At 45.6% G+C, this 18,295-nt stretch overlaps 1 protein-coding gene across 3 annotated transcripts in view; it reads right to left on the bottom strand.

The window, feature by feature from the left end:
• rapgef6 (Rap guanine nucleotide exchange factor (GEF) 6) overlaps positions 1 to 18,295 on the bottom strand; it is a 113,251-nt gene that overhangs the window by 20,045 nt on the left and 74,911 nt on the right. For all 3 annotated transcript variants that reach the window (XR_004611027.1, XR_004611028.1, XM_034549748.1), the window contains exons 8-16: positions 13,089 to 13,269; positions 10,268 to 10,404; positions 6,772 to 6,930; positions 5,603 to 5,755; positions 2,029 to 2,193; positions 1,376 to 1,483; positions 1,051 to 1,254; positions 558 to 666; positions 218 to 461 (exon numbers count right to left, since the gene is read on the bottom strand). Coding sequence is in view for 1 of the 3 variants with exons in the window: in XM_034549748.1 (XP_034405639.1) it covers positions 218 to 461; positions 558 to 666; positions 1,051 to 1,254; positions 1,376 to 1,483; positions 2,029 to 2,193; positions 5,603 to 5,755; positions 6,772 to 6,930; positions 10,268 to 10,404; positions 13,089 to 13,269 (1,460 nt within the window). In the remaining 2 variants the exon portion in view is untranslated. The remainder of the gene's footprint in view (positions 1 to 217; positions 462 to 557; positions 667 to 1,050; positions 1,255 to 1,375; positions 1,484 to 2,028; positions 2,194 to 5,602; positions 5,756 to 6,771; positions 6,931 to 10,267; positions 10,405 to 13,088; positions 13,270 to 18,295) is intronic.

The following is an 18,295-nucleotide window of genomic DNA, read 5'->3' as shown; positions in this document are numbered from 1 at the left end:
TAGACTTCTATACAATCAGAGGAGTCGCCCCCTGGTGGTCAGGAGAGAGAATGCAGCTTTAACACATGAAGCATAGACTTCTATACAATCAGAGGAGTCGCCCCCTGGTGGTCAGGAGAGAGAATGCAGCTTTAACACATGAAGCATGGACTTCTATACAACCAGAGGAGTCGCCCCCTGGTGGTCAGGAGAGAGAATGCAGCTTTAAGACTCTCACCTGAACGGTTTGGGCGGCAGGATGCTGAAGCGCGTCTTCTCCAGCATCTTCCGGATCTTGTTGCGTCCCCCCGACACGGTGTTGGCCTTCATCTTCCTGGTGCTCTTGTGGTCCGAGGAGAACTCCATGTCTCCGGGAAGGTCGGGGATGGAGAAGCGGTTGCCCTTCTTCTCCTGGATCTTGGGAATGTGAGGGCCGCCGTTCTTCTTCTCGTGCACGATCCTGCTGAGCAGCTCTTTGAAGACTGGACGGACGGGAAAACGACGACAGCTGAAGTCAAGACGCCCTCCCCCCCCCCCCCGACGAGCGACGTGGCGAGAGTGTGCGAAAGAATACTCACCGAATATGTTGGTCTTGACCGTGACGGCGAGGTGCGTGTTGTTCCTCAGGATGTCAACGGCTTTGGAGAAGGAGATGTTCTCAAAGTTCTGGCCATTGATCTCCATGATCTGGAACGAGACGCACCGAAAGGACGACTTCATAACGGGAAAACGAACATCCATATAACTTATATTCTCCACTGAAAACTAATTAAAAATAAATTGTATTTTCTGCGATATATATTCCACCTCCACCTGGGGAGTAAATGGATGTAGATGATGTCATCCAAACCCTCCAATTGGAGACTAATTCCCCTCCAGGGATGCACACACACAACCACACTGACCTATAATCACTGTGAGGAACTTTTAACACTTTAATCCTGAGCGCTCGGAGACACTACCACCTTCGTCCACAGGGGGCGCCAGAGTCAACACGACGTGAAAGTTCCTTTTTTTGCTGTTTCCCTTTAAATATATATAAATACCGCTGTGCGCGTTACGCCCCCTCACCTGATCTCCCCGTTTGAGTCCGGCCTCGGCAGCTTTGCTCCCGACTTCCACCGACTCCACGAAGATGCCGAAGCCTCGCTCGCTGCCGCCCTGCACGCTGAAGAAGAGCGCCGACTCCCTGGCCGCCTTCTGCAGGGTGATCTGCCTCCACTTGGCCTTGGCTGCACATGCGATGTTCAGCAGCCGCAAGTGGCCCTTCATTTTCTGACAGGGGGGGGGGGGGGGGGGGGGGGATGGGGTCGTGATGAACTCGTGGGTTCTTTTGCATTTTAACGTTTATTCCAACGAGACAAAGAAGCGAGTTTAAATGGATGTTTGACCTCACCGTGGTTTCTAGGTGTCTCTCAAAGTCCTCCAGGAAGTGGGTCATGGCCGGGTCGCCCTCAAAGTCATTGAAGTGGTTGTTGACCCAGAGCAGCACTATTCTCGTGACCTGCGAGACACAGCGGGGGGCACACTTCCCGTCACGACTCAGTTCTCTCACCTGTCGGGGCTCGAGCTGCTTTGAAAGGTGTTTTGGGTCAGAAGTCCTCACAAGTCCGCCTAAAGCGTTGCCTTAGCAACCGCTCAGGACCTCGAGAGCTGGTGGTTGCTAAGGCAACGCTTTAGGCGGCTCAACGCTTGCCTGTAATTTACTCTCTTTTGCAACCGTCGTTTCTCATCTATACAGAAAACAACATTATAAATGTCACCGATATTTATTTCAGACCATCTCCTCACCTGTAAATAATACTAACAATTAAAAGTCGTGCGAGTTCGATGTGTTTTCCGCTAAAACCGGGCCGAATATTTCAGAATAAAAGCCTCGTGGCCATATTTAATTTAGAGTAATGCTGTCAAAAGATCATTTTCGTCTCAAGGCGTTGGAGGAGAAACCCGCACAGATGACTGTGTGTGGTCGGTTTAACCGGAACTTTCTATTCTAGACCGTGAACATTAAAGTCCACGTTCCTCCCCCGAAGACCCCCCCCCCCTCACCGTGTCCCGGAGGTTGTCCACGTGGAACCACTCCAGCAGCTTCTTGCCGACCTCCATGGGATTGGACAGGAAGGTCCTGTAGGTCAGCAGGAAGTCCTCGATGTAGGTGGGGTCCACCACCGACGGCTCCTCCACCAGGTGCATGATCAGGCGCTCTGGGGTTCCCTGTGTGGGGGGGGGGGGGGGGGGGAGGGGGGTACGTACATGAGGTAAACAGAGTAATCTGCACACACACACACACACACACGTGTACTCACTAATGTGAATAAATTATGTGGAGTTAAATCATAAAAGTGACAAGGACAAAGACTGTAAAGATGCAGCTATTGAACTGAGCTGTCAGTCAGCCATCAATAACACACACACACGCGCACACACACACACACACACACACACACGTACACACTCCATCGATTTGCCGACGACCGTTAAATTCATCTGCCACTATTTCGAGACTTTCTTAGGAGAAAATAAAGTAATTATTCTGCTTTTCTTCTTCACTTCTTTAACGTTAAGAGGACGTCGTCTCATAAACCCGACGACTAATCGACTAATCGAGGAAACAATTGAGAGATTAATGGGACGATGTTTATTATTATTCTTTATTTTTCTGTGTGAGATTTACGCGCTCCGGGGGAGACGCTGATTATTTAAGACTTTGATTAATTTGTCTGATGTAGTTATTGATTAGCCGACACACACACACACACACACACACACACACACACACACACACACACACACACACACACACACACTCTAGTGGTCGTGTCATCGGAGCAGAAACTAGAAACAGTTTCACTTCGGTCATTTAAATAAATAAGAAGAGGCAAACGGCGCTGAGTGGACTCGTCTCCTCTGGAGCCGACAGCAGGAGGATCAATCAGGACCATTATGGGATCAATACTGCTGGCTCTGGGAGGGGGGCGGGGGGGGGGGGGGCTACAACACCAACGCTGCCTCGAGGCCATCGGTGCTCTGATCCATCCAAAGTATTTTAAAACACGATTAAAAGGAGAATAAACTCACTTTTTAAGAGCTTTGTCTTTTAAAGACAAAGTTTAAGAGGAGATTAAACCGGCTTGTTAGCAGCAGAGTCCATTATTTATTTATTTATCAGACAGGGACAGAGCTCATCTCTCTCTGGGAACACTTAAAAGAACCCCCTCTGGGACTAGAAGAACCTCCTTGACCCCCGGGAACACTTAAAAGAACCCCCTCTGGGACTAGAAGAGCCTCCTTGACCCCCGGGAACACTTAAAAGAACCCCCTCTGGGACTAGAAGAGCCTCCTCGACCCCCGGGAACACTTAAAAGAACCCACACTTAAAAGAACCCCCTCTGGGACTAGAAGAGCCTCATTGACCCCCGGAGTGGCCCACCTGAAAGAACCCCCTCTTGGACTAGAAGAACCTCCTTGAACCCCGGGTGGAACACCAGAAAGAACCCCCTCTGGGACTAGAGGAGCCTCCTCGAACCCCGGGAACACTTAAAAGAACCCCCTCTTGGACTAGAAGAACCTCCTTGAACCCCGGGTGGAACACCAGAAAGAACCCCCTCTGGGACTAGAGGAGCCTCCTCGAACCCCGGGAACACTTAAAAGAACCCCCTCTGGGACTAGAAGAACCTCCTTCACCCCCGGGAACACTTAAAAGAACCCCCTCTGGGACTAGAGGAGCCTCCTCGAACCCCGGGAACACTTAAAAGAACCCCCTCTGGGACTAGAAGAACCTCCTCGACCCCCGGGAACACTTAAAAGAACCCCCTCTGGGACTAGAAGAACCTCCTCGACCCCCGGGAACACTTAAAAGAACCCCCTCTGGGACTAGAAGAACCTCCTTGACCCCCGGGAACACTTAAAAGAACCCCCTCTGGGACTAGAAGAGCCTCCTCGACCCCCGGGAACACTTAAAAGAACCCACACTTAAAAGAACCCCCTCTGGGAGTAGAAGAGCCTCATTGACCCCCGGGGTGGCCCACCTGAAAGAACCCCCTCTTGGACTAGAAGAACCTCCTTGAACCCCGGGTGGAACACCAGAAAGAACCCCCTCTGGGACTAGAGGAGCCTCCTCGAACCCCGGGAACACTTAAAAGAACCCCCTCTGGGACTAGAAGAACCTCCTCGACCCCCGGGAACACTTAAAAGAACCCCCTCTGGGACTAGAAGAACCTCCTTCACCCCCGGGAACACTTAAAAGAACCCCCTCTGGGACTAGAGGAGCCTCCTCGAACCCCGGGAACACTTAAAAGAACCCCCTTTGGGACTAGAAGAACCTCCTCGACCCCCGGGAACACTTAAAAGAACCCCCTCTGGGACTAGAAGAACCTCCTTCAACCCCGGGAACACTTAAAAGAACCCCCTCTGGGACTAGAAGAACCTCCTTCACCCCCGGGAACACTTAAAAGAACCCCCTCTGGGACTAGAAGAACCTCCTCGAACCCCGGGAACACTTAAAAGAACCCCCTTTGGGACTAGAAGAACCTCCTCGACCCCCGGGAACACTTAAAAGAACCCCCTCTGGGACTAGAAGAACCTCCTTCAACCCCGGGAACACTTAAAAGAACCCCCTCTGGGACTAGAAGAACCTCCTTCACCCCCGGGAACACTTAAAAGAACCCCCTCTGGGACTAGAAGAACCTCCTCGACCCCCGGGAACACTTAAAAGAACCCCCTTTGGGACTAGAAGAACCTCCTCGACCCCCGGGAACACTTAAAAGAACCCCCTCTGGGACTAGAAGAGCCTCCTCGACCCCCGGGAACACTTAAAAGAACCACCTTTGGGACTAGAAGAACCTCCTCGACCCCCGGGAACACTTAAAAGAACCCCCTCTGGGACTAAAAGAGCCTCATTGACCCCCGGGGTGTCCCACCTGAAAGAACCCCCTCTGGGACTAGAAGACCCTCCTTGAACCCCGGGTGGAACACCAGAAAGAACCCCCTCTGGGACTAGAGGAGCCTCCTCGAAGAACCTCCTGGACCCACCTGAAGGAACCCCCTCTGGGACTAGAAGAACCTCCTGGACCCACCTGAAGGAACCCCCTCTGGGACTAGAAGAGCCTCCTGGACCCACCTGAAGGAACCCCCTCTGGGACTAGAAGAGCCTCCTGGACCCACCTGAAGGAACCCCCTCTGGGACTAGAAGAACCTCCTGGACCCACCTGAAGGAACCCCCTCTGGGACTAAAAGAACCTCCTGGACCCACCTGAAGGAACCCCCTCTGGGACTAGAAGAACCTCCTGGACCCACCTGAAGGAACCCCCTCTGGGACTAGAAGAGCCTCCTGGACCCACCTGAAGGAACCCCCTCTGGGACTAAAAGAGCCTCCTGGACCCACCTGAAGGAACCCCCTCTGGGACTAGAAGAACCTCCTGGACCCACCTGAAGGAACCCCCTCTGGGACTAAAAGAACCTCCTGGACCCACCTGAAGGAACCCCCTCTGGGACTAGAAGAACCTCCTGGACCCACCTGAAGGAACCCCCTCTGGGACTAGAAGAGCCTCCTGGACCCACCTGAAGGAACCCCCTCTGGGACTAGAAGAACCTCCTGGACCCACCTGAAGGAACCCCCTCTCACCTTGATGACGATGTGGCCCTTCCTGGTGCCGCTGCGGTCCAGCTCGCGGTGCTCCTTCACCATCACGATCTCGCCCTCCTCCTCCACCTTGTGCGTGTTCTTCTCCACGTGGTTGAGGATGCGCCAGTAGTCCTCCTGGGCCACGCAGACGAACTGGAGGAGGGCGACAGGGGGGCAAGCGGGTCAACTTGTGGTAGAGGAAGACCACCGTCGGGGGGGTCGGGGGGGGGGGGGGGGGGGGGGGGGGATCAATTTAAAGAACCAACGGTGGTCCAGGATCTCACTTATTTCTCACTTCTCTACAGTCGCCCCCGCAGAGCCTTTATACCTCTGCAACTTCCTGTGTGTCAGAAGACAGGAAGTGATGCGCCCGAAGGAAATAAAACGACCCTCGCTCGCTGAATAAATGAAACACGTGCGACGTCATTGCGTCACTCCTTCACTCCTTGCCTCCTTCCCTCCTTCATTCCTTCCCTCCTTGACTCCTTTCCTCCTTCACTCCTTCACTCCTTTCCTCCTTCACTCCTTCACTCCTTTCCTCCTTCACTCCTTGTCTCCTTCCATCCTTGACTCTTTCCCTCCTTCCCTCCTGGCCTCCTTCCCTCCTTGCTTCCTTCCATCCTGGCCTCCTTGACTCTTTCCCTCCTTGCCTCCTTCACTCCTTGTCTCCTTGCATCCTGGCCTCCTTGACTCTTTCCCTCCTTCCCTCCTGGCCTCCTTCCCTCCTTGACTCTTTCCCTCCTTCCCTCCTGGCCTCCTTCCCTCCTTGACTCTTTCCCTCCTTGACTCCTTGCCTCCTTGACTCTTTCCCTCCTTCCCTCCTGGCCTCCTTCCCTCCTTGCTTCCTTCCATCCTGGCCTCCTTGACTCTTTCCCTCCTTGCCTCCTTCACTCCTTGTCTCCTTGCATCCTGGCCTCCTTGACTCTTTCCCTCCTTCCCTCCTGGCCTCCTTCCCTCCTTGACTCTTTCCCTCCTGGCCTCCTTCCCTCCTTGACTCTTTCCCTCCTTGACTCTTTCCCTCCTTGACTCTTTCCCTCCTTGACTCTTTCCCTCCTTGACTCCTGGCCTCCTTCCCTCCTTGATTCCTTGACTCCTTGACTCCTTGACTCCTTGACTCCTTGCCTCCTTGCCTCCTTCCCTCCTTGCCTCCTTCCCTGCCTCCTCGTTACCTGGCAGTCGTCCCCCTTGGTGCGGACCTCTCCGTTCATGTGCTGCTTGTCCAAAGAGGGCGAGATGCCGAAGCTGTTGCCCATGCAGAGGGCCTCCGGCCGGGCCTCCGGGTGGCTGATCTCCACGGCCCCGTTCAGGATGACGTACCAGAGGTCCAGCTGGGGGGGCACAGAGAGACCACCGACCACACGTTATCAAGACTTTCAGAGAGACCACCAACCACACGTTATCAAGACTTTCACAGAGAGACCACCAACCACACGTTATCAAGACGTTCACAGAGAGACCACCAACCACACGTTATCAAGACGTTCACAGAGAGACCACCAACCACACGTTATCAAGACTTTCACAGAGAGACCACCAACCACACGTTATCAAGACGTTCACAGAGAGACCACCAACCACACGTTATCAAGACTTTCACAGAGAGACCACCAACCACACGGTATCAAGACTTTCACAGAGAGACCACCAACCACACGTTATCAAGACTTTCACAGAGAGACCACCAACCACACGTTATCAAGACGTTCACAGAGAGACCACCAACCACACGTTATCAAGACTTTCACAGAGAGACCACCAACCACACGTTATCAAGACTTTCACAGAAAGACCACCAACCACACGTTATCAAGACTTTCACAGAAAGACCACCAACCACACGTTATCAAGACTTTCACAGAGAGACCACCAACCACACGTTATCAAGACTTTCAGAGAGAGACCACCAACCACACGTTATCAAGACTTTCACAGAGAGACCACCAACCACACGTTATCAAGACTTTCACAGAGAGACCACCAACCACACGTTATCAAGACTTTCACAGAGACCACCAACCACACGTTATCAAGACTTTCACAGAGAGACCACCAACCACACGTTATCAAGACTTTCACAGAAAGACCACCAACCACACGTTATCAAGACTTTCACAGAGAGACCACCAACCACACGTTATCAAGACTTTCACAGAGAGACCACCAACCACACGTTATCAAGACTTTCACAGAAAGACCACCAACCACACATTATCAAGACTTTCAGAGAGACCACCAACCACACGTTATCAAGACTTTCACAGAGAGACCACCAACCACATGTTATCAAGACTTTCACAGAGACCACCAACCACACGTTATCAAGACTTTCACAGAGAGACCACCAACCACACGTTATCAAGACTTTCACAGAAAGACCACCAACCACACGTTATCAAGACTTTCACAGAAAGACCACCAACCACACGTTATCAAGACTTTCACAGAAAGACCACCAACCACACGTTATCAAGACTTTCAGGCATGTTTGTTTGTTTATATTTATTCTCTTTGAAAGAGGAAATTCACAAACTCTTCTTTATTCTATTCTTGTATTCTCTTCTTTATTCTATTATTTTATTCTCTTCTTGTATTGTATTCTTGTATTCTCTTCTTTATTCTCTTCTTTTATTCTCTTCTTGTATTCTCTTCTTTATTCTATTATTTTATTCTCTTCTTTATTCTATTCTTTTATTCTCTTGTATTCTCTTCTTTATTCTATTATTTTATTCTCTTCTTGTATTCTCTTCTTTATTCTATTATTTTATTCTCTTCTTGTATTCTATTCTTTTATTCTCTTCTTGTATTCTCTTCTTTATTCTCTTCTTTTATTCTCTTCTTTTATTCTCTTCTTTATTCTCTTCTTTATTCTCTTCTTTATTCTCTTCTTTTATTCTCTTCTTTTATTCTCTTTTATTCTATTCTTTTATTCTCTTCTTTATTCTCTTCTTTTATTCTATTCTTTTATTCTCTTCTTTATTCTCTTCTTGTATTCTCTTCTTTATTCTCTTCTTTTATTCTATTCTTGTATTCTATTCTTGTATTCTCTTCTTGTATTCTCTTCTTTTATTCTATTCTTTTATTCTCTTCTTTATTCTCTTCTTTTATTCTATTCTTTTATTCTATTGTTTGACTGTTTCCTTCAAGGTCGCTTAAAGGTTCCTTTAAAAAACATTAAAATGTATTAACTAAAGTTCCCTCGTTCTGGCCCAAACTGCCATTATTATACTTTTTTTATTCTGAATTTTATATTTTAGAGAAATGGAACAACCGGCAACAACGTGGAAACACAAATGTGTTTTCACGTTCTCTCTTTTCTTTTCTCGGCGATGGTGAGGTGATAAAGTTTGCATCGACGGTCCTCTTTGCATATTTAGTTTTTTCGGGTCGTCATGGCAACCATTATTCATTCTTCTTCCCTTTTTTTTCGTTGGCTTTGCAGTTTCGACCACTTTTCACCCCCCCCCACCCACCACCACCGCTCCAGCAGGCGTCTGCAGTGTGTGCGCGCGAGTGTGTGTGTGCAAGTGTGTGTGCAAGTGTGTGTGCAAGTGTGTGTGCGTGTGTGTGTGTGCGTGTGTGTGTGTGTGTGTGTGTGCGGTTTCCGTCCCACTGATGGATGCATGCAGGCCGTTGCCATCCATCACCCCGTGGGTTGGAGTGCTGCTGTGTTTAAGCCAACAGCCGTGACAGCGGCTCGTTATGTAACTTCATTAATTAGCCGAGCAGCCGCTCAGGTGATTGACAGGCGTTCACTCTGCAGTGACTCGGCACATTCCAGCTTCTGGTGAACAATTACACTGGAAGATGGTGAGTGTGTGTGTGCACTCATGTCAACGCATCTGAGTGGCTCTTTCAGATCTATATCTATATCTATATATATATATAGATATATATATATCTCTATATGTACACATACACATGTACAAATATATATATATATATATATATATATATATATAATTTTATTTTAAATGAATACATACTTTAAAATAAATATGTATTTATATATTTATTTAAAATATATATAAATAAATACATTTATTTAAAACAAAATATATATATATCTTTATATATATATTTATTTTTACATTTATATATATATGTATTTATTTAAAAGAAAATATATATATTTTTATTTTTACATTTATATATATTTATTTATTAATATATTTATACATGTTTGTGTGTGTATATATATATATTCGTCTTTTAAATAAATATATATAAATGTAAAAATAACTATATATATATTTTTATATATATAAAGATATATATTTAAATATAAATATACACGCACAAACATAAATATATACATAAATAGATATATATATAAATGTTTAAAAAAACATATGTAGATATATATTTTTATATATGTAGATATATATTTTTATATATAAAGATATATATATATATATATATATATATATATACATATATATATATAAATAAATATATATTTATAATTTAAAAAAAGGATGAACTATATCACAAAATAATAACTATATATACTATTAAATTCTTAAAGCTTTCTAGGTGCATTGTGTACGATTTGGCTGCATCTAGAGCCAGTGTTTGGTTTGTCCTTTCCGGGCTGCCATAGCAACGTGGCATGGCATTATTTGTACATTGCGACACGCGGGCCCCGTTTCCAGTGACCCTCCGTACCTCCTGCTTGTCGTGCAGGACGACGGTGCCGGCCTGCTCCACCACCTCGAACACCATGACGCTGCACAGGTCCCTCCTCACGGACATGGTCATGTTGGCGAAGGCCGGCAGCTGGTGCATGAACTCCAGTAGTTGCTCTATTCAGAGGGAGAAAGCCATTAAATATGACGGAAATATTTAAAAAAGCAGGAAACGATGCGGTGAAGTGTCCAAAAACATCTAAAATACACATTTAGGAGTTTAATGTAATACTTTCTATGTTCCTGTCTGCAGATTTAACCTCAATTCAACCGTAAAGAACGCTTACGTTGCATATTTAAACACGTGTAATATAATAACTCCTCCTCGTATTGTCAGTGATGAAGTACTACTACATTTATTAATAAAAACTATATATTATGAAGCTTTATGCAGAGGGGTTAGTTCACACAGCATTCAGAGCCTCTTTTATACACATTTATTAATATAAACTATATATTATGAAGCTTTATGCAGAGGGGTTTGTTCACACAGCATTCAGAGACTCATTTATACACATTTATTAATATAAACTATATATTATGAAGCTTTATGCAGAGGGGTTAGTTCACACGGCATTCAGAGCCTCTTTTATACACATTTATTAATATAAACTATATATTATGAAGCTTTATGCAGAGGGGTTTGTTCACACAGCATTCAGAGCCTCTTTTATACACATTTATTAATATAAACTATATATTATGAAGCTTTATGCAGAGGGGTTTGTTCACACAGCATTCAGAGACTCATTTATACACATTTATTAATATAAACTATATATTATGAAGCTTTATGCAGAGGGGTTTGTTCACACAGCATTCAGAGACTCATTTATACTACATTTATTAATAAAAACTATATATTATGAAGCTTTATGCAGAGGGGTTAGTTCACACAGCATTCAGAGCCTCTTTTATACTACATTTATTAATATAAACTATATATTATGAAGCTTTATGCAGAGGGGTTAGTTCACACAGCATTCAGAGCCTCATTTATACTACAATTATTAATATAAACTATATATTATGAAGCTTTATGCAGAGGGGTTTGTTCACACAGCATTCAGAGACTCATTAATACACATTTATTAATAAAAACTATATATTATGAAGCTTTATGCAGAGGGGTTAGTTTACACAGCATTCAGAGCCTCTTTTATACTACATTTATTAATATAAACTATATATTATGAAGCTTTATGCAGAGGGGTTAGTTCACACAGCATTCGGAGCCTCTTTTATACACATTTATTAATATAAACTATATATTATGAAGCTTTATGCAGAGGGGTTAGTTCACACGGCATTCGGAGCCTCTTTTATACACATTTATTAATAAAAACTATATATTATGACGCTTTATGCAGAGGGGTTAGTTCACACGGCATTCGGAGCCTCTTTTATACACATTTATTAATAAAAACTATATATTATGACGCTTTATGCAGAGGGGTTAGTTCACACGGCATTCGGAGACTCATTTATACACATTTATTAATAAAAACTATATATTATGACGCTTTATGCAACGTGTATCTCTTTATGGCTTCATGAAGAGATACAAAGATACAAATCCCGTCAGTTTCTATTCATTCATGTTTCTCAGAGGGTCGACCTCGGCCTCCGACCCCCCGGCGGGCTTCACATCTCCTCTCAGGCCTCTGATGTGGTCACCTTCTCCTCCAGGACCCCACTGGGTTCCGCTAATGAGGATGTCGCTCTGATTGCCGGCTTAAAAATACACGCTTGAAGGGCGCTGCTGTTTGGAGAGCACCGTGGGGGGGGGGGCGGGGGGGGGAGCTTCTGAGGAGCTTCCTGAATGATAGATGGCTGTAGACGGAGGACCGTGAAGTCTAAAAATAGTCCCCGGCGGTCCTCGAGGCACGAAGGCCCTCACTGGAGGAGCGCTTCAGTTCATTATGATCAGACTCAGAGTGTTGCTACCTTCGTGAGATGAAGACACACTGCGAATGGATCGAGACGAAAGACCACGAAGACTAAAGCCAAAACTCCCAGACCTGTCAATCACCTTGGTGCCCCGCCCTAAAGCCTCCCCTGCTTTATGGTCTGTTTCACTCTAAATGACCATAATTTACTAAATGAACATCACGCTGTATTGAAGAAGACTTGAGACTAGAGATTGAGACCAAAAACTAATGTTTACAATGTTTACTCATTTATATAGACTTCTATACAACCAGAGGAGTCGCCCCCTGGTGGTCAGGAGAGAGAATGCAGCTTTAACACATGAAGCATAGACTTCTATACAACCAGAGGTGTCGCCCCCTGGTGGTCAGGAGAGAGAATGCAGCTTTAAAACGTGAAGCATAGACTTCTATACAACCAGAGGAGTCGCCCCCTGGTGATCAGGAGAGAGAATGCAGCTTTAACACGTGAAGCATAGACTTCTATACAACCAGAGGAGTCGCCCCCTGGTGGTCAGGAGAGAGAATGCAGCTTTAACACATGAAGCATAGACTTCTAAACAACCAGAGGAGTCGCCCCCTGGTGGTCAGGAGAGAGAATGCAGCTTTAACACATGAAGCATAGACTTCTATACAACCAGAGGAGTCGCCCCCTGGTGGTCAGGAGAGAGAATGCCGCTTTAACACATGAAGCATAGACTTCTATACAACCAGAGGAGTCGCCCCCTGGTGGTCAGTAGAGAGAATGCAGCTTTAACACGTGAAGCATAGACTTCTATACAACCAGAGGAGTCGCCCCCTGGCGGTCAGTCACACGTCAGTGTTTACTGACCGCTCTAAACATATTGGAGGGAAAACCACAGTCAGACTCACCGATGTCGTCGTCGTTGCGGTCTGCTGGGTCTTTTTCCAGACACTCCCGGACCAGGTCTCGGCCCAGCAGAGTGTCCGAAGCTCTCTCCAGGTCCTCGTCTTCCTCCTCCTCTTCCTCGCTGTCCACCGCAGCCTCCGGGAGTCCAGACAAGTCCACGTCCCCCAGCTCGCTCTCCGTGGCCTGCAGTGAAGACGGCGGAGAAGGTGGCACAGTGGTTTGGTTAAAATCTTTCAATGGTTTCATGCCAGTTATGGAATCGAACAGTTCCCTTTGTCTTTCTGTGGAGTGAAATATGTCTTTATGTGGAGTGAAATGTGTCTTTATGTGGAGTGAAATGTGGAGTGAAATGTGTCTTTATGTGGAGTGAAATGTGGAGTGAAATGTGTCTTTATGTGGAGTGAAATGTGTCTTTAGGTGGAGTGAAATGTGTCTTGAAATGTGTCTTTATGTGGAGTGAAATGTGGAGTGAAATGTGTCTTTATGTGGAGTGAAATGTGTCTTTATGTGTCTTGAAATGTGTCTTTATGTGTCTTGAAATGTGTCTTTATGTGTCTTGAAATGTGTCTTTATGTGGAGTGAAATGTGTCTTTATGTGGAGTGAAATGTGTCTTTATGTGTCTTGAAATGTGTCTTTATGTGGAGTGAAATGTGTCTTTATGTGGAGTGAAATGTGTCTTTATGTGGAGTGAAATGTGTGTTTATGTGGAGTGAAATGTGTGTTTATGTGGAGTGAAATGTGGAGTGAAATGTGTCTTTATGTGGAGTGAAATGTGTCTTTATGTGTCTTGAAATGTGTCTTTATGTGTCTTGAAATGTGTCTTTATGTGTCTTGAAATGTGTGTTTATGTGGAGTGAAATGTGTCTTTATGTGGAGTGAAATGTGTCTTTATGTGGAGTGAAATGTGTCTTTATGTGGAGTGAAATGTGTGTTTATGTGTCTTGAAATGTGTGTTTATGTGGAGTGAAAAGTGTCTTTATGTGGAGTGAAATGTGTCTTTATGTGGAGTGAAATGTGTCTTTATGTGGAGTGAAATGTGTGTTTATGTGTCTTGAAATGTGTGTTTATGTGGAGTGAAATGTGGAGTGAAATGTGTCTTTATGTGGAGTGAAATGTGTGTTTATGTGGAGTGAAATGTGTGTTTATGTGGAGTGAAATGTGTGTTTATGTGGAGTGAAATGTGTGTTTATGTGGAGTGAAATGTGTGTTTATGTGGAGTGAAATGTGTGTTTATGTGGAGTGAAATGTGTGTTTATGTGGAGTGAAATGTGTCTTTATGTGGAGTGAAATGTGGAGTGAAATGTGTCTTTATGTGGAGTGAAATGTGTCTTTATGTGTCTTGAAATGTGTCTTTATGTGGAGTGAAATGTGTCTTTATGTGGAGTGAAATGTGTGTTTATGTGTCTTGAAATGTGTGTTTATGTGGAGTGAAATGTGGAGTGAAATGTGTCTTTATGTGGAGTGAAATGTGTCTTTATGTGGAGTGAAATGTGTCTTTATGTGTCTTGAAATGTGTCTTTATGTGGAGTGAAATGTGTCTTTATGTGTCTTGAAATGTGTCTTTATGTGGAGTGAAATGTGTGTTTATGTGGAGTGAAATGTGTGTTTATGTGGAGTGAAATGTGTGTTTATGTGGAGTGAAATGTGTGTTTATGTGGAGTGAAATGTGTGTTTATGTGGAGTGAAATGTGTCTTTATGTGGAGTGAAATGTGGAGTGAAATATGTCTTTATGTGGAGTGAAATATGTCTTGAAATGTGTGTTTCTGTGGAGTGAAATGTGTCTTTATGTGGAGTGAAATGTGGAGTGAAATGTGTCTTTATGTGGAGTGAAATGTGTCTTTCTGTGGAGTGAAATGTGTCTTTCTGTGGAGTGAAATGTGTCTTTATGTGGAGTGAAATTCATCCATCCATCCATATTTCCTCCGGTTGGCAGAGGATGGCTCTGAAAGGGGGCACGGGGGCTTTTGTGTCGGGTGGGAGTTGAACCATCGACCTCGAGGTGGAGAGAGGAGCTCCCCGGCCTCGCAGGCCATCTGTCTTGCAGGTGAGCCCCCGACCAGCGTCTCAGTGTGTTCTTATAATAATGAGTCATTTTGTTGTTGTAAATAAACCTTTTGGAGGGATTATTTGTAAAAACATTTGCCACATTTACATTTACTTCCATTATAATGTTTTGAGACTTCAATCCATCAATAAATTATGGTTTATTTCCCATTTATGAGTAGATCAGCTTAACGTATATGTATTCTACTGGATGCAGATTATACTGTTGACCTGCTGTACCCCTGAAGACCCCTAAAGATCCCCTAAAGACCTCTAAAGACTCCTAAAGACCTATAAAGACCCATACAGACCCCCATAGATCCCCTAAAGCCTCCTAAAGACCCATAAAGACTCCTAAAGATCCCATAAAGACATATAAAGATCCATCAAGACCCCCTAAAGACTCCTAAAGACCTATAAAGACCCCTAAAGATCCCTAAAGCCTCCTAAAGACCCCTAAAGATCCCATAAAGACATATAAAGATCCCTAAAGACCCCATAAAGACCCCCTAAAGAGCCCTAGAGACCCCATAAAGACCCCCTAAAGAGCCCTAGAGACCCCCTAAAAACCTCTAAAGGCCTCCTGTCCCCCTTTGGGACTCAACAGGGTTAAAGGGAACTCGGTTAGAACCGATTTGGATCTTAAGGACTCTCCTGACTGTTTTTGTGTATGTTTCCATTGTCTACATTTGTTTATGGTTTATTATGGTTTATTGTACATTTGCCTGTTGCCGGGCAACCAGCGTGACGTGATTTATTTTTGAGGCGGAATTGTTGGTATTGATTCAGAAGATCGGACTGAAGTTGGTGGGAAACAATGCACTCGAGCTCCGGGGCTCTTTGGGAGCCGGCCGACAGGTTCTAAGTGTTCTACGGGTTCTACGGGTTCTATGTGTTCTACGGGTTCTACGGGTTCTAAGGGTTCCTCTGGAGGGGATTAAGCCACAGGGTTCAGTTTACATGATTCAGGTTGGACAAGCTCTTCAGAGGACTTTCAAAACTCTACATTCATTCACATGGAACAGAAAACGTCATGAATCCGATTCAATGAATTGGACTTTGTTGGGTTCTCTTCTGCAGAACCGAAAAGGGAAATCCCCCGGATGTATCATTAACCTTTGAGTGGACACTCCAATCAAACATCTCAACAACAGCTTGTGTACAAAACATGTTTTCCTTTTTGCTTTCACCTCTGATTTCTGAGTCTTGGAGGACTTTTGTCTCATGTATTCATCGGGCCAACGCTGTGCAGAGAAAGACAGAAACACACTTAAAGTACTACGAAAGTACTACATTTCTTTTGTCTTCATTTGCTGTTGTTGTTGTTGCTTTTCTGGAGCCCTTGTGTCATGTGACAGAATATACATTCATCAACATCGGGAAAAAGGGGATGAAGTGCAGAGGACTTGGGGACTCCAGGAGGCGGAGCCTGTGTTTACATCGATGGTCCTCAATGAACAGCTGGTGCACTCGCTGGGAGGCGGGGCTTAAAGGAACAGCTGGTGCACTCGCTGGGAGGCGGGGCTTAAAAGGAACAGCTGGTGCACTCGCTGGGAGGCGGGGCTTAAAAGGAACAGCTGGTGCATTCGCTGGGAGGCGGGGCTTAAAGGAACAGCTGGTGCACTCGCTGGGAGGCGGGGCTTAAAGGAACAGCTGGTGCACTCGCTGGGAGGCGGGGCTTAAAGGAACAGCTGGTGCACTCGCTGGGAGGCGGGGCTTAAAGGAACAGCTGGTGCACTCGCTGGGAGGCGGGGCTTAAAGGAACAGCTGGTGCACTCGCTCTACAAAGTGCTCTCAGGGATCTGAAGTGAGCGTCACTCTGGTCCACCGAACGACAACGGGATTATTATTGTTTGGATTATTGTAGAAAGTAAACAAACGTTTACGACGCTTACATGTTTTGTGATTTTTGAAGCTTGAAGTGCGAACGCGTCGTGTTCTCGCTGAGCAACTGGAAGGCAAAATAAAAGAATCAGGACTGGAAAATGTCCGTCGCACATAAACGAATTTATAAAACTGCCATTTGAAAACAAAATGAGAATATTCTGCTGCTCATTAGCTTTGTGTGCAGCTCGTTAGCTAACGAGCTCATTCGTTTGAAGCTAATGGACCTCACCCCTTCTAATGATGGACGCTAACAATGCTAACAAGCTGGCGTCGAATGGGAATGCACACAAACACACAACAACACACACCAACATGCTGAAGCCCTGCCGCCCCGTGAAAGAACGCTGATATCAACACGGTTCTTGAACTCATCACGACTCTCTGTGCAAAGAGGGGAGATTAGGAGAGCTGGGGGATTAAAATGATGAGACGACGGCCCCGTCATGTACCCTTTTTATGGATTATTAACATTATATATATATTATTTAAATACCCCACAGTCTCGTTCCCAAAGCACACCGAGCTTCCCGAACGCTGTCACGAGAGGAGACTTATTTTACACAACAGAAAGAGCTTCCGAGGTCGTAGAGCAAGGACGCGGTCGACCATTTAAAAAACGGTTTCCAGAGCGTGTGCGTTCGCCTCGTTTTAGGCGACGCGCGTGTTGATGAAGCGCCAACAACTGGGAGGAAGTGGGACGTTTCCTGATGTAAGACAACCCCCCCCCCCCCCCCCCCCGGTTTCCCCTTCCAGGAGCATTCCTGATATTCCAGTGTAGGATGGTTGTTATGAACGACGTCACATGACTTCGTCGAAAAAGGTTAGCTCCGCCTCCTGCATTTGACCTTTCCGCAGCAGCAGGAAGTGCAGAGGGAGGCGGATCACCAGGACGCACAACATGCACAATAATTAGCGAGACACCGCGGACTACAAAGGGGGGGGGGGGGGTATGATAGGTACACGACAGGTAGAAAAGGATCCACCGCTGCCGAGCACCTCAAAGGCCTCAAATTGGTGAAAGAAAATGGCCGACATCCTTTTTTGTTGTTTGTTTGTTTTGTTCCGTTTGTGGGGACCTCGGAGCCTTATGAGGCGTTACCGTGGTTACGTGATCTTAACAGAAAACAGCAGGAGGCCAATAAGAGCGAGTACGTTGTTTTCATCAATTGATCAACAAATATTATTTGTGCTAAGCTAACGATAGCAATCATTCGGGGTCTTTTACATTTCTACACTCTGGGTTCTTCATATTCTAGATGACACAGGTGTTGAACTTA

Source organism: Cyclopterus lumpus, chromosome 14, assembly GCF_009769545.1.
Source record: "Cyclopterus lumpus isolate fCycLum1 chromosome 14, fCycLum1.pri, whole genome shotgun sequence".
NCBI classification, from domain to species: domain Eukaryota; kingdom Metazoa; phylum Chordata; class Actinopteri; order Perciformes; family Cyclopteridae; genus Cyclopterus; species Cyclopterus lumpus.
The sequence above is the reverse complement of the archived record's forward strand: the minus strand, read 5'-3'. Positions and strand labels throughout refer to the sequence as shown.